Here is a 13242-nt window from a genome sequence, read left to right on the forward strand (position 1 = left end):
GAATTTAGAGAAGTTGGTAAGAACTTACATACAGAAATGGATAGATAAGCTATACTCTGCAAGGAGCAGCATGGATTTACTAAAAGAAGGTCATGTTTTAGCAATTTGCTCATACTGTATAAATGTTACGGCCGAGTTGGATCAAGGGAATGGATACACTATGATATAATGTTGGAATTTGCTAAGGCATTTGATAGGATACTACACGAAAGGCTGTTGCATAAACTGGAGAATATGGGATTGAAATATAAACTCTTCACTTGGATCAGTGGATGGTTGACAGACAGATATCAGAAAGTGGTATACGGTGGGTGTGAATCTGCCAGATTTAAGGTGACCAGAGCTGTTCCTCAGGGTTTAGTCCTTGGGCTATTATTGTTCAATCTATACATTAATGACATCAGGCAGAGTCTAACAGAAGATGTGCAATTGTTTGCCAATGATGCGAAGATAGGCAGGGTAATCAGGGATGCTACTGATATTCAGCAATTACAAAATGATTTGAATAGACTGGAAATTTGGGCAAATGAGAATGGCTGTCAGTTTAATGTTAGTAAATGTAAAGTTATGTGCTTTGGCGTGATGAGATTTCCAGGGGTATATTGTATTATATTATATTAGCAGGGTTTATGCTACAAGAAACTGATGAGGGTAGGGATCTTGGCATAATGGTGGATAGGAATTTGAAGTTCAAACGTCACATAACAAAAGCTTCAAATATAGTTCAGAGGATAATTGCGATGTTAAAGTGAACCTTGACATGTAAGGATAAGGAAGTCATTTTGCCTCTTTATAAGGCCATGATACGACCACACCTCTTTATTGTGTGCAGATTTGGTGTCCTAGGTTCCAAGGAGATAAAAAAATAATAATAAAAAAAAATAAAAAACGTGGAAAGGATGCAAAGAAGAGTAACAAAGATTTTATTTGGTTTATGGGCTTTAGATTATGAGGATAGACTGGGATATATGGATTAATGAATAGTTAACAAGAGAAAGACGGATGATATCATAGAGTTCGATAATCGTTTGAATGGTTGTTATAGGATATAGTTGTTATAGGGGTAAGAGTTAGGTTTTTCTCTCACAGAGCAGTTAGTGAGTGGAATAGTTTGCCTTTAAGGGGTAGTGAATGCATATAGTGTGAATAAAGAGAAGCTATGACAGTTGGTTTGGGTAATTTAAAACCTCTCTTGATGAGTATAATAAATTTATTTAGTTTAATCCTTTATCCAAGTGTAAGCAAACAGAGTTTGCACCTGAAAATATCTTCAGGACTGAGGTAAGCTGGTGCAACACTAGGCAACTCCAAGCAAAGGTGGACCAAGCTCTCATCACTCCTTGTCTCAGTATCTCCCATAATACAAATCACATTTCCTTGCAGACATGTATACTGCTATGCATTAAGGGAAGGGACTCTCTTGATGAGTCCTTGATACTCTAGAGGTCTCATATAATAATAATTAAGAGAAAAAAAAAACGTTTTCGTAACACTATTCAAATACACTGCTATTTTTAGAGAATGTACAAAGGAGTATGTCCCTGAACTGGATGTTTATAATGAGCCTTGTAATAAGTGGAAGAAATGAGAGAACAACAAATAATATTGTTTTCCTCTGCTACTTGTTCATTTCTGCAATTGTTACTAAGGCAATAGAATCTGGTTTGGAACAGAATACAAGAGTGGGTTGATAGAAAATAGAGTTCTCTGTAATTCTCTGGTTCAAATATATTTCTGAAAAGTAGATAGGTCTTGCATCATCAATTCAATTACATTTTATGAAAAAAAAGGTGACTTATAATAAGGGAGAATCGTACAATGATATTACTGGACTTCACAAAGGCATTTTAAGAACTGCCAGATAGCAAGTATAAAAGCTGGAGTAGAGCAGATAAGATAAGGATGGCTGACAGATATATCAAAAAGTAGTGTATATCGAAAATGAATCTAGAAGGTGAGTGACTAGTGATTATAAAATGGCAGTATGGATAAAGGATAATGGCTGACAGTTTAATGTGATAAAGTGTCAAGTCATGCACTTTGGGATGAAGAGATCACAAGCTGTGTACTACAGTAATGGAAATGTAGTGCAGGAAATTGATGAGGTGGAATTTGTAGGTGATTATGAGTGTGGTCAGCAAGTGTATGAGAATTAGGTTTTATGCTTGGAGAGAGGTAGTGGATGCCAGAGAATGCCTATGAATGCAATGTCACTGTATGAGTTCAAGGAAAAGTATGATGGGGTGTGAATAATATTAGCAAAGGCCTCCTATGATGAGTCTTTGATACTATAGAGATGCCTGAGAAGATAAAATAATAACAAACACAAGGTTAGCTAAATGGATAGGAGACCAGCTATCTGAATGATGCCAACAACTCATGTATGAGGAGGACAGTGTTTTAGGAAAAGAAAGTAACTAATAGCAATGTTTCTGTTCTTGAGAATTCTACTGCTTATATCTTATCTGTTGGTGTTATTTCACGTGGATTGATAGATATTCAGTTGTCTGCTGAAGATTCAAATTTGGAAAGAGTTTATTAAGTGAAACTGTGCTGAAGTTGGATTCAAACAGATTTATAACTTGGACAAGCTTAGTCACCATTTGAATGATAAATAGTGCAAGATGTTGCCCTCTGGGCAAAAATGTAGAGGTGTGTACTGGTGGAACTGTGCTTCAGGAAGTAGATGAAATTTGGGATATGGATATGATGGTCAACAGAAGTCTGAAATTCAAAAGCACATTTCAAGTACTTTAAAGATTGCACAGCACTTTGCTGTTAGAATAAGTAGCAACAATGTGCTGCGACAAAGAGAGAGAGATCTCTCCATTTGTACTATCACAGAAAGCATTGGCAAGCTATGGACTACTGTGTAACATATTTGGTTGATAGCATTTCTGAAGATTCCAGAGTTCTGATATCAGCTGAATCACAGAGCCAATACTGGGCAGTTACTGAGAGAGGAGAGGTTGAGGAAATATAAATTAAAGAGTTCTACAAATAGGCAGAAAAGAGGTAAAATGATAGAGACATTTAAGGTAATAATGAGATACATTCATCCATATTTCTACCATAGATGGATTCAATTTCTCTTTTTTCATGAGAATATTCCCTCTCACTCTCCAATTTTCTCTCTCTGTTCTCAGTGAATACACTATAATCATCACATTCTATTCCTAGAAGAGTATCCTCTTGTTAGTTGTATATCAAGTAGGTTTTATCCAATATATTTATTATTATGATAATAAGTTCATCAAAAAAAAAAAAAAATGAAGATTGGGTGGGAGACAAATAAATTGAAAATAATATTTTTATTTACACATAACTAATATCAGTATAATTATGGTATGTATATGTCTAATAGTGTATTTAAAATGCTTGTATCTCACAAGAATTATATATACAATTCAGCATTAATATGCTGAATTGATATATTAGTTTTATAAATAAGAAAATAAAAATAACTCACAAAAATAAAGAAATTATGAGCAAAACCATATACAAATTGACAGTTCAGTTAACCAACTGATGGCACTATCTGGGAATAAATGCAAGTTTTGAGGCCTTCGGATAAGGAAAGTGTGTGGTGTGTGGAGCACTAATCAGTGATATGATATGATGCACAGTCTGCATAACACCACACACAAAAACAGATGACTGTGAAATTCCCCACAGATGTAATAAGTGGGCACAACAGCCTTGTCTGGTCCTAAATCTGTTTACCAAGTTCTGGAGATGTCAAAGTAGACTGAATCTTGGAGATATGATAGTTTGTTCTGTATTCAGATACTTGTTTATAGTTCATTACAGAGTCTTCTCTACCAGTACTAGTACCTTAAGATCTACTTCTCTCCCATTGAGCTATATGTCCATGAGAGTTGTATGGTGACTTCAGCTCCAAACTGGCAAGCAATACTCTGCCACTAGTAAGACCAGAGACAGGGCTGCTGTTTTAAGAGTTGAGGCATTACAATCCAAAGTTGTGCCTATGAGCTTGCTTATGATGTTGTTCCTGGCAGATATCTTTAACTTAGTTTTTTTTTCCAAATGTTGTCAGTATGTGAGGCTGTGATTGTGACGTTTATTTTTAGTTTTCTATGAGCCTGATGGTTATTTCAGTGACAAGCTGATAACAAGATCTTTGCTCATTTGCTCAGTGTTTCCTCAAGGCCTTGGAAGGTGTTATCTTGAGTGGTGATTGCTATGTCATCAGTCAACATTAGTCAACATTCTTCCAACATTGCTGTTGGAAGAATGTTGCTCGTGTACAGGTTGAAAAAAGCTGGGGCGAGGACAGATTCTTGCCGAAATCCATCCTGCAGGATTAAAGTTCTGCTTTTTTTGTGAATAATGAACCTTTATTTTCCTACTGGAGAACATGTGTTCTAGTAGTTGAAGAGTTTTTTGGCAGTTGATTATTTTGGATGTTTTATACAGTAAGCCTTTATTCCATATATTGCACATATTGTCATAAGCTGATGTTAGGTCTGTGAGAGCCAGGACCTTGTCAGAGCAGCTTCTCCTGGGTCTAAACCTAGCCTGTTCATTTGGTAAGATGCTTTCTATTTTTGGAAAAATCCTAGAGAGGATAACCCATTCAGAAATGTTTGTGAGGTGTGCAGACCAATGCTACAGGGTAGTAGTTGTTGGGATCATCAATTTACTTGTTTGATAAGGCCATTATCTTTGATTCATTTCTAAATTCTGCAAGTCTTTCATCATTTATTATTGAGGAGAAGAAATTAGATAGCCAGGTTTTTGCTCTTAGGTCAGGTGAGCAAGAAAGTCTGAAAGGATACCATCAACTTGATAAATGTTCTTTGATCTCTCGATGGTGATTTATTGAATTATAATTATTATTACTATTATTAATATTATTGCATGACACCTCCAAGGAGTCCAAAGACTCATCGAGGGAGGGCACATACTCCACAATTCTGTCTCCACCACTCAATCCACCAACTACAATAAACCGCAATTACCATCATCATCTACACCAATGCCATCTACTGCCCATCGCCACCACTAGTATTTTCACAGACAATCACAAACATCCATGCCCATGGCAGGAATCAAACCTGCAGCCTTTTTTGGCTGGAGAGCAGATATGTTAACACTAAATGATACACTAAACTCCATGGAGTTTCCCATATAATAATACTTTAGTATTCGATTATGCATGTACTGAGAACTTATAATGAATTTAACTGACTAACATGAGACTGCTATGGTAATGAACAGAGATTTTGCTTTCTTTATGTTTCTGACTGGTCTCTGATGAAACCAGCAGTTCGAAATAGCTGTCAGGAAAGTGAAACCCAATCTAAGCACTAATAAAAGGTAGATTATATGGGTGATACTGGGCAGAGTCCATGTCTTTAAAATTTGTAGTAATTCAAACCATGGCAACTCTGAGGCCAAAGGCTATATTCTCATAAGCACTCTCATAAAGTTTGAAACTTTTTTTTCGTTTATTTCTATATTTGGCTATAAAATATGGATGGATCCATATTGTAGATGGATATGGATGGATCCTTCAGGGCTAGTGAGCCAAGCACTGTGGACATGTTTAAGAAGAGCTCCTGATTGAGATAAGTAATTCTAGGAATAATTAAGTATATATTAAGTATTACATAGTATTGTTTACTTTAGTAGTTTAACGTGTCTGGGTGATTTTTGTGTGTTTTTTGAATATTTTAACAGTAAACTGATAGATCGATTATCTGTGCTCGTGGCTCCCATAAAGAGGAATACTAAGATGGCATCCAGGTCACCATATTTGTCTGGAAATATTGATTTAAAAGATTTGATTCAGTGTTCCATTTGCGAAATGTATGCATCGAGGAGAGCGGTTGGAGTCTGGTTAAACAACGATTGTGGAGTAAATGTGTGCAAAAAGTGTAAAGAATGTGATGATTTAAAGAATGTTTTGGGTCGTGTGAGTGATATCATTGTCAAAAGTGAGGAACTAGATAACAGCGATATTCGAGGTATGGACGAGGATATTTGCAAGGTAGTACCTGATAGCTGTGAGAGTGGCATTGATAAAGTGAATGAAGTTAAGCATACAGGACGATTGAATGAATCATCGGAAAATAAAAATGACGACACAGATGCAATGAGTGAAATAGCTTTATTACGAGGGGCGATACATAGTGTAAACCAGCAACTGGAATGTTGGCAATAATCGTTAACAAGCGTACCAACTAATAATCAAAAGTATGATAGAAAAAAATAAGGGTATGATAGTGAGTGTAAATAAAATGAAAGAGTGTGTATTGTATGGAGATTCCCTAGTAAGAGGTGTGTTAGTTGAGAGTTTAACAAAATCGTACCAACCCAACGCGACCGTAAAAAATGTAAGCGAGTCAATTAGGATGCAAAAACAGCGGGTGAAGGAATTGATAGTGGTGGTGGGTACAAATGATTTGAAAGGAAATTAAAAGGCTATGAGTGAGAATGTGAAGGAGTTGCTTGAGGTGGCAAAAGAAAGAGTGAGAGAGTTAGGATGGTGAGTCTGTTGTTACGGCATGACAGTGAAGAGTATAGAAGGAGGGCCGTAATTGCTAATGACTTTATACGTGAATTATGTTTGACGAGTGGTGTGGAATTTGTGGATTTGTGGAATGAGTTTGATGGGCGAAAGGATTTGTGCAAAATTGATGGATTACATTTGAATGGATATGGTGTGCAGAGACTTGAAAAGGTGTTGTCGAATGTGGTGGAAGTGAAGTTACAGAACCAGGGAAACTAGAGTTAAAAGGGGGGGGGGGGAGAAGATTTGCAGATTTTAGGGAGACAGTTGAGTGTGTGAATGTGTGTAATATGCCCAAGCGAGTGGGAATGACCACGAATCAGAATGGGATAGTTAGTATAAGGCATCAAAATATTGATGGGACAAATCAGCTTCTGCAATTCATGTATAAAAATGCCAGAAGTATTAGGAACAAGAGGGAAGAATTTTTGGCCTTGGTTGGCACTTCCAGGACACAGGTTACTGGCATTAGCGAAACATGGCTGACAGAAGATGACATAGCTAGTGGGATTGAATGTGAGGGGTAGGGTGTGTTCAGGAGTCAAAGGGAGAATAAAATGGGGGGGGGAGTGTTATTGATGATAGCTGATGAGGTACAGCCAAGGAGAATAGAAGTGGAACTGCAGGATAAAGAAAAGAGCACATTTGAGGCTATTTGGTGTGGGATAGAGGCTAGCAGAACAAAATATACAGTTGGATACTGCTATAGACCAGGTGATGGAATAGATGGTGCAGATAGTATGCATAAGCAAATAGAAGAAATGAGTGGAAGGAGGGTAATTATTATGGGAAATTTCAACTATGGAAACATTGATTGGAAGGAGGAGAGGACACATGGGAGGAAAGAATTGGATTTTATGCGGTTATTAAGGGATAACCATCTGTGACAGATGGTTATCTGTCACAGATGGATGTAGATTTTACAACTAAGAAAGGTGTAGATTTTACAACTAAGACTGGGTACATGTGGAATTATCGGGCTGGTAAGTATGACAAGCTTAGTAGATTGATTGGTTCAGTGCCATGGCATGTACAACTGCAAGGGCTAGAAATTGATAGTGAATGGGAGGTGGTAAAGAAGTGTTTGCATGAAGCAATGGCTGACTGTATACCTAGAGTCTGAATAATAAATCAAGTAGGGATTAAATGGATGAATAACACCATTAAGCTTGAGCTGCAAAAAAAAGAAACAACTAGAGGGAATTCACCTTTCTATTTAAATTCCCCTGGAAGGAATTTAAGGAGAACGGTGACCTGCAGGCACATGAACAGTATAAAGCGCAGGCCAGAAGGGTAACGAGTGTGGTAAGAAAAGCAAAAAAGGATTATGAAAGAACATTGGCCATGCAGGCTAAGGAGAATCCTAAACAGTTTTTTCGATATGTTGCAAGTAAAAGAAAAAATGAATATGGTAGAATGATTTTAAAGAATGCCGATGGTATGGAGGTAACCAACTCAGCTGATATAGTTGACATACTGAGTGAGCATTTTGCAAGAATATATCTTCCAGGTGGTGACATTGCAGAAATGAATGAACCAATAAATTATACGGGAATTGTGGTGAATGAAGTGGAGGTGAGTAGTCTATTGCAAAACCTCAACGTCAATACATCTGTGGGATTGGATGGTATACCAGCTCATGTTGTACATGAAGCGGCTAAAGAATTGTCAGTACCCTTGACCATTTTGTTTAATTTGAGTCTCCGGTCTGGGTTAGTCCCGAGGGGATGGAAAGAGAGGAAAATAGTTCTACTACATAAAGGAGGTTCCAAGACTGATGTTGTAAATTACTGACCGATTAGCATATCAGGCATCGTTGTCAAGGTCTTGGAGAAATTAGTCAAGAGAAGAATACAGGACTGGATAGATGAAAATGGGATACTGTATGGGCGACAACATGGTTTTGTGAAGGGTAGATCATGCCTCAGTTTTTTATTGCTCACATTTTTTATAACACAGTGACGGCTGAACTGGATAAGGGTAATAGTTTACAGTGATACTACTGGACCTTGCCAAGGCCTTTGACAGGATACCACATGTTACTCTAATCAGTAAACTGGAGCAGATGGGGATGGATATAGGGTTGGTGAGATGGATAGGAGGGTGGTTGATGGAGAGATATCAGAGAGTGGTTTATTCAGGAGTAGAGTCCAAAAGACGGCCTATGACTAGTCGTGTGCTGCAGGGTTCTTGGACCACTACTTTTCAATTTGTTCATCAATGGTATAGGAAAGGATCTGAGAGGAAGTGTTCACTTGTTTGCTGATGATGCAAAGCTGGGTAGAGCAATTGTGAATGCACAGGATGTCAAAATTTTGCAGGATGATTTGGATAGTTTAGAGGACTGGGCTAGGGAAAATGGATATCAATTTAATGTGGCAAAGTGTAAGGTTATGCATTTTGGAGTGAAAAGATTAGCAGCAGTATATCACATTGGTGGAACCATACTCCAGGAGATTGATGAGGCCAGGGATTTGGGAGTGTTGGTGGATAGGGAGTTGAAGTTTAGGGGGCACATTGCAAAAGTGGCCAAAACAGCTCATCAAATCACTTGGTTGCTGAAAAATACTTTAACAAGCAGAGACAAACAAGTTATTGTTCCTCTATATTGAGCCTTGATAAGACCCCATCTAGACTACTGTGCCCAGATATGGGTGCCAGGGTTTCTTCTTGATGGGGAGGAGATGGAGAGGATCCAGAGATGAGTGACCAAGATGATAGCAGGTCTGTGGAATGAACCTTATGAGAACTGGTTGAAGATTTGTGTGTTACATAAATTGGTTGATAGGCAGAAAAGGGGTGATATAATTGAGACATTCAAATTACTGAAGGGTTTCTATAGGATTAATCCAGAAGATATTTTTGAGAATAGGATTGGTGGTGGGAGGACTAGGAGCCATACATGGAAGCTGGGCAAGAGTGTGGTTAGCAGGGATTGTTAGAACTAGGTTTTTTACTTGGAGAGTGGTGAATGAGTGGAATAAGTTGCCAGAGTCTGTTGTAGGTGCCATGACTCTGAATGAATTCAAGGTGAGGTATGATAGATACTGTGTGAATGTTGAATAGTTGCTCTTGACACGATGTTAGGGCCTCCCTCGATGAGTCTGTCGACTCCTTGGAGTTGCCCGCAATAATAATAATAATATTGTCTTCCATTTCAATATTCATACTATATTGAAGCCTTTAGGCTATATATATATATATACTTTAGCATTTGAATCCTATTCAGAAATAATAAACAATCTTTGGACCAGTATACTATTGCCTAGCATGGTGAAACCACAGTGAAATTTCGTTTGTGACAAAACAAAGTAAAATCATCGTTTATTGTAAACAAGGTTACAGTTGTTCAATAACATAAAAAGTTAGTTGGAAAGTTTAATACTTTCTTCTCCATAATCAGATGGTTTCAACATGCTGTAGCTATAAAGATTTCTTTTATACAAACCATCATGCAACCAACATCTTGTATGCCCTGACTAGATCAATTTTCTATAGGGCGATCACCCAATTATCTGATTTCAAATAATCAAGCCTTCAGTAATCATTATTTTCTCTTTGCATTTACAGATAAAGCTACGAGACCAAAGTGTATTGCATCTGTAAATGTGTGTGTGTGTGTGTGTGTGTTCATCTGGCAGTTTGTCTGTTTTGCAGCATCAAAAACCAAGTTTCCAGGAGAAAGTTTCCAAACTTCTGTCACTTCTATATGAGACTTGCTAACTTGATTAACTGAAAAAGCACTAAGGTTCTTCATTTCCTAGATAGAATTTGAACCCAGGTCTTTCTAGTCAATTGATACCAAATGAGCTCTGCAGGCTCTTACCTGTCTTTGAATTAGCATATCAAATGAGTCCTAAAACAGCTATATAATCGTACCTTCAACTAAACGAACTAGCAAATCCATTTTTCAGCATGACAATGAGCAGGTAAGAAGAAGAGGGAATTAGATGTTTTTTTTGAACAGATGAGAACTGTAATCCTTGAAGAAGAACACAATGCAAGGAAGGCTATTATACACAAGATAAGATGAAATGAAAGAATAGAACAAGAAGTTGGTTCAGTAATTAAGTGGTCGGTAATGATTTCTCAATCAATGCCCCTTTGCCAGTAATGAAATTTTTACTTTTCACATAAGCTGCATCAAAATGAGCCATTTTTGGAATTACCACCTTCATGTAATCACTTCTTTAATCTCTTTCTTGTACAAATTACAATCACTCTCTTTATTGATAAATTACAAATCAGTTTTTTAATCACATAATCACTCATCCATATACCGTATTTGCTGGCGCATAAGATGTACATTTTTTCTTTGAAAATAGGTCTGAAAAACAGGGTGTGTCTTATACACCGAAACTCAGTTTTTTATTACTTTCATTTCTGGAAATTTTCTCTGTTCCGAGTTATGCGATTTCTTTCTTGCTTCCTTGCAGTGTGTGAGAGCATTCCAGTTACATAGAGTTCAGTGGATGCTGTCATCGACGAACACAGCAGTGTTCCTGTTCGTTTAAATTTTCCAATTGTCGTCGCAGTTGTTGCGAACGGTAATAAATTTCTGACGTTAAATTTTCTCTAAATTTCTTGGCAGATTATGGCTGAAAAACATCGGCATTGCTACAATATTGCATACAAGCTACGTGTGATTGCATATGCTAAAGGGCTGCAGAGAGGCACTTCGGGCCACCCCCAACTGAGAAAATGATAAGAACTTGGCAGAATCAGGAAGAGGTCTAAAAAACGTGTACAAAAAAAGGGAGTACATCTTATTATTATTATTATTATTATTTTGACACCTCCAGGGAGTCCAAAGACTCATCGAGGGAGAGTGTGCCGACAGCATCGATCGATTGGCCCCCTTCCAACTACTAACCGCGCTCAAACTTACTTAACTGAGCCATTTGTAGCAGAGGCTCTACCAATCGACCAACCTGATAATTTTGGTTTCCCTGAACCTTTTGCATCAGTTCCCTCAAAAAACATTAGTTACCTAAAATTTCTAACACCAAATCCATTTAAACGCGTCTCTCATCATACAGTTAAAGATCCTTCTGCTTACAAAACTTCAAACATTAGTACTCTTTTAAAGCTATATTAATAAAGAAAGACTTAAATGAAAATCTTGATATCAAACTAATATTGAGATTTGCTGATAATATAACCAATATTGGTGTCATGAACTGGACACTATTTCTTTTACATAACTGAACATTCAGATCATTTGCAGCCCTTCATTTCAGCTCACTACTATTATACCATGGAAACATATTCACAGTTTTGACTGTTGCTTTTTTTTTTCAAATCTTGTAACTATTCATTCTCTCATATCATGCTTTTCAACTTCCAAATCATTTGTCCAACTAACAATCATCTCTTCTACTTGCTCTATCCTCTTGTAACAGTCTCATTCATGCAATTAATTTTCACACCTGGTAACATGCATTCATCAGTTACCCATCTAGCATCCCCTAATTATAGAATCATCTTACATCACTCTATTCTTTTCATGATAATCATAAAAATGGCAACCACAAGCAGAAATATTACTTTATACCAACCTGTTTATTCTTTGGAGTTAACATCTTAATGACTTCTTTTACCATTACAGAATGATGAAGGCATTCCTTCTGTGAATCTGAAGAAACATCAGATGAAACATTTTGATGGAAATATCTCTGAAAAGAAGTATAAATGACACAGAACCTTGAATAAGTTAGAGAGGTGTAAGCTGCCTTTCTCAGACCTGCCATAATTGCCAGAACTAGAATATAATAAATACAATTAACAAAATATTATTTCCTGGTTATATCACTGATTATATATATAAAATAAGTGATACACACACATATATAAATCGATCTTAGTTATACTAATCTCAGTTCTAGTGTATTTTTTTCGTGTGTATGTGGGGGGGGGGGTTCTCCAGATGTTTTGTAACTGTTTTACAATAACTATCTTGGTTATGATAGATCTTCTAAGCCACTTCCTAAGTAAATTTATCTAGCTACATATTTTTTTCTTCACCTCTGACAAGAATTTTTGTGCACAAAAAACAAAAATAAATAATAATATAATAAAATAAAATAATGAAAACTGTGTCATCATGTAGTACTCTTTTAAAACTACATTAATAAAAAAAAGTATAAATGCAAATCTCTTCATATATTATCAAATGCATATATAAGCAAAACAATACTGATGCCAGGAAATTGATAAGATATGAAACTGTAAGAACCTTGAACTACCTCACTGCAAGTTATCCATGTACGTGCTACACTATGATTAATGTACATAACATGCATATTATTAATATCCGTGGAAACATTAGAGAAGGTCCAGAGTTGAGGCTAATACAATGATCAGGACTATGGAATGTTGGCAATGGAGAGGTTGAAGACAGAATGCAGTTTGGTGGAAAAGATGTAATATGATAGCGACATGTAACCTAATGAGGAGATTTTATCAGATCAATCCAGAGATAATTATAAAAAGAGTAGCAGGTGAGAGGAGAAGAACCATAGGCCATCCCTGGAAATTATGTAAGAGTGTGGTGAAGAGGTTTATGAGGAGTAGATTTTTTACATGGAGAATTCTGAATAAATGAAACACATTCAGAGAGTGTTAAGATTTTAAAATTCAGTGATAAATATGTTGTCAGTTGAATGAATATCGTACAATGGTTCTGTCGACTCCATGAAGGGTGTGAT

General features: G+C 36.7%; 1 protein-coding gene across 1 annotated transcript in view; it reads right to left on the reverse strand.

The window, feature by feature from the left end:
* The window catches only part of LOC150092819 (12S rRNA N(4)-cytidine methyltransferase METTL15), an 86707-nt gene that overhangs the window by 68427 nt on the left and 5038 nt on the right, over nucleotides 1–13242 (reverse strand). The window contains exon 2 of the mRNA XM_090414641.1: nucleotides 12094–12296. Within this exon, the coding sequence (XP_090270767.1) occupies nucleotides 12094–12296 (203 nt within the window). The remainder of the gene's footprint in view (nucleotides 1–12093; nucleotides 12297–13242) is intronic.

Source organism: Typopeltis vanoorti, chromosome 25, assembly GCF_054136105.1.
Source record: "Typopeltis vanoorti isolate ZY-2024b chromosome 25, IOZ_Tvanoo_1.0, whole genome shotgun sequence".
Taxonomy (NCBI): domain Eukaryota; kingdom Metazoa; phylum Arthropoda; class Arachnida; order Uropygi; family Thelyphonidae; genus Typopeltis; species Typopeltis vanoorti.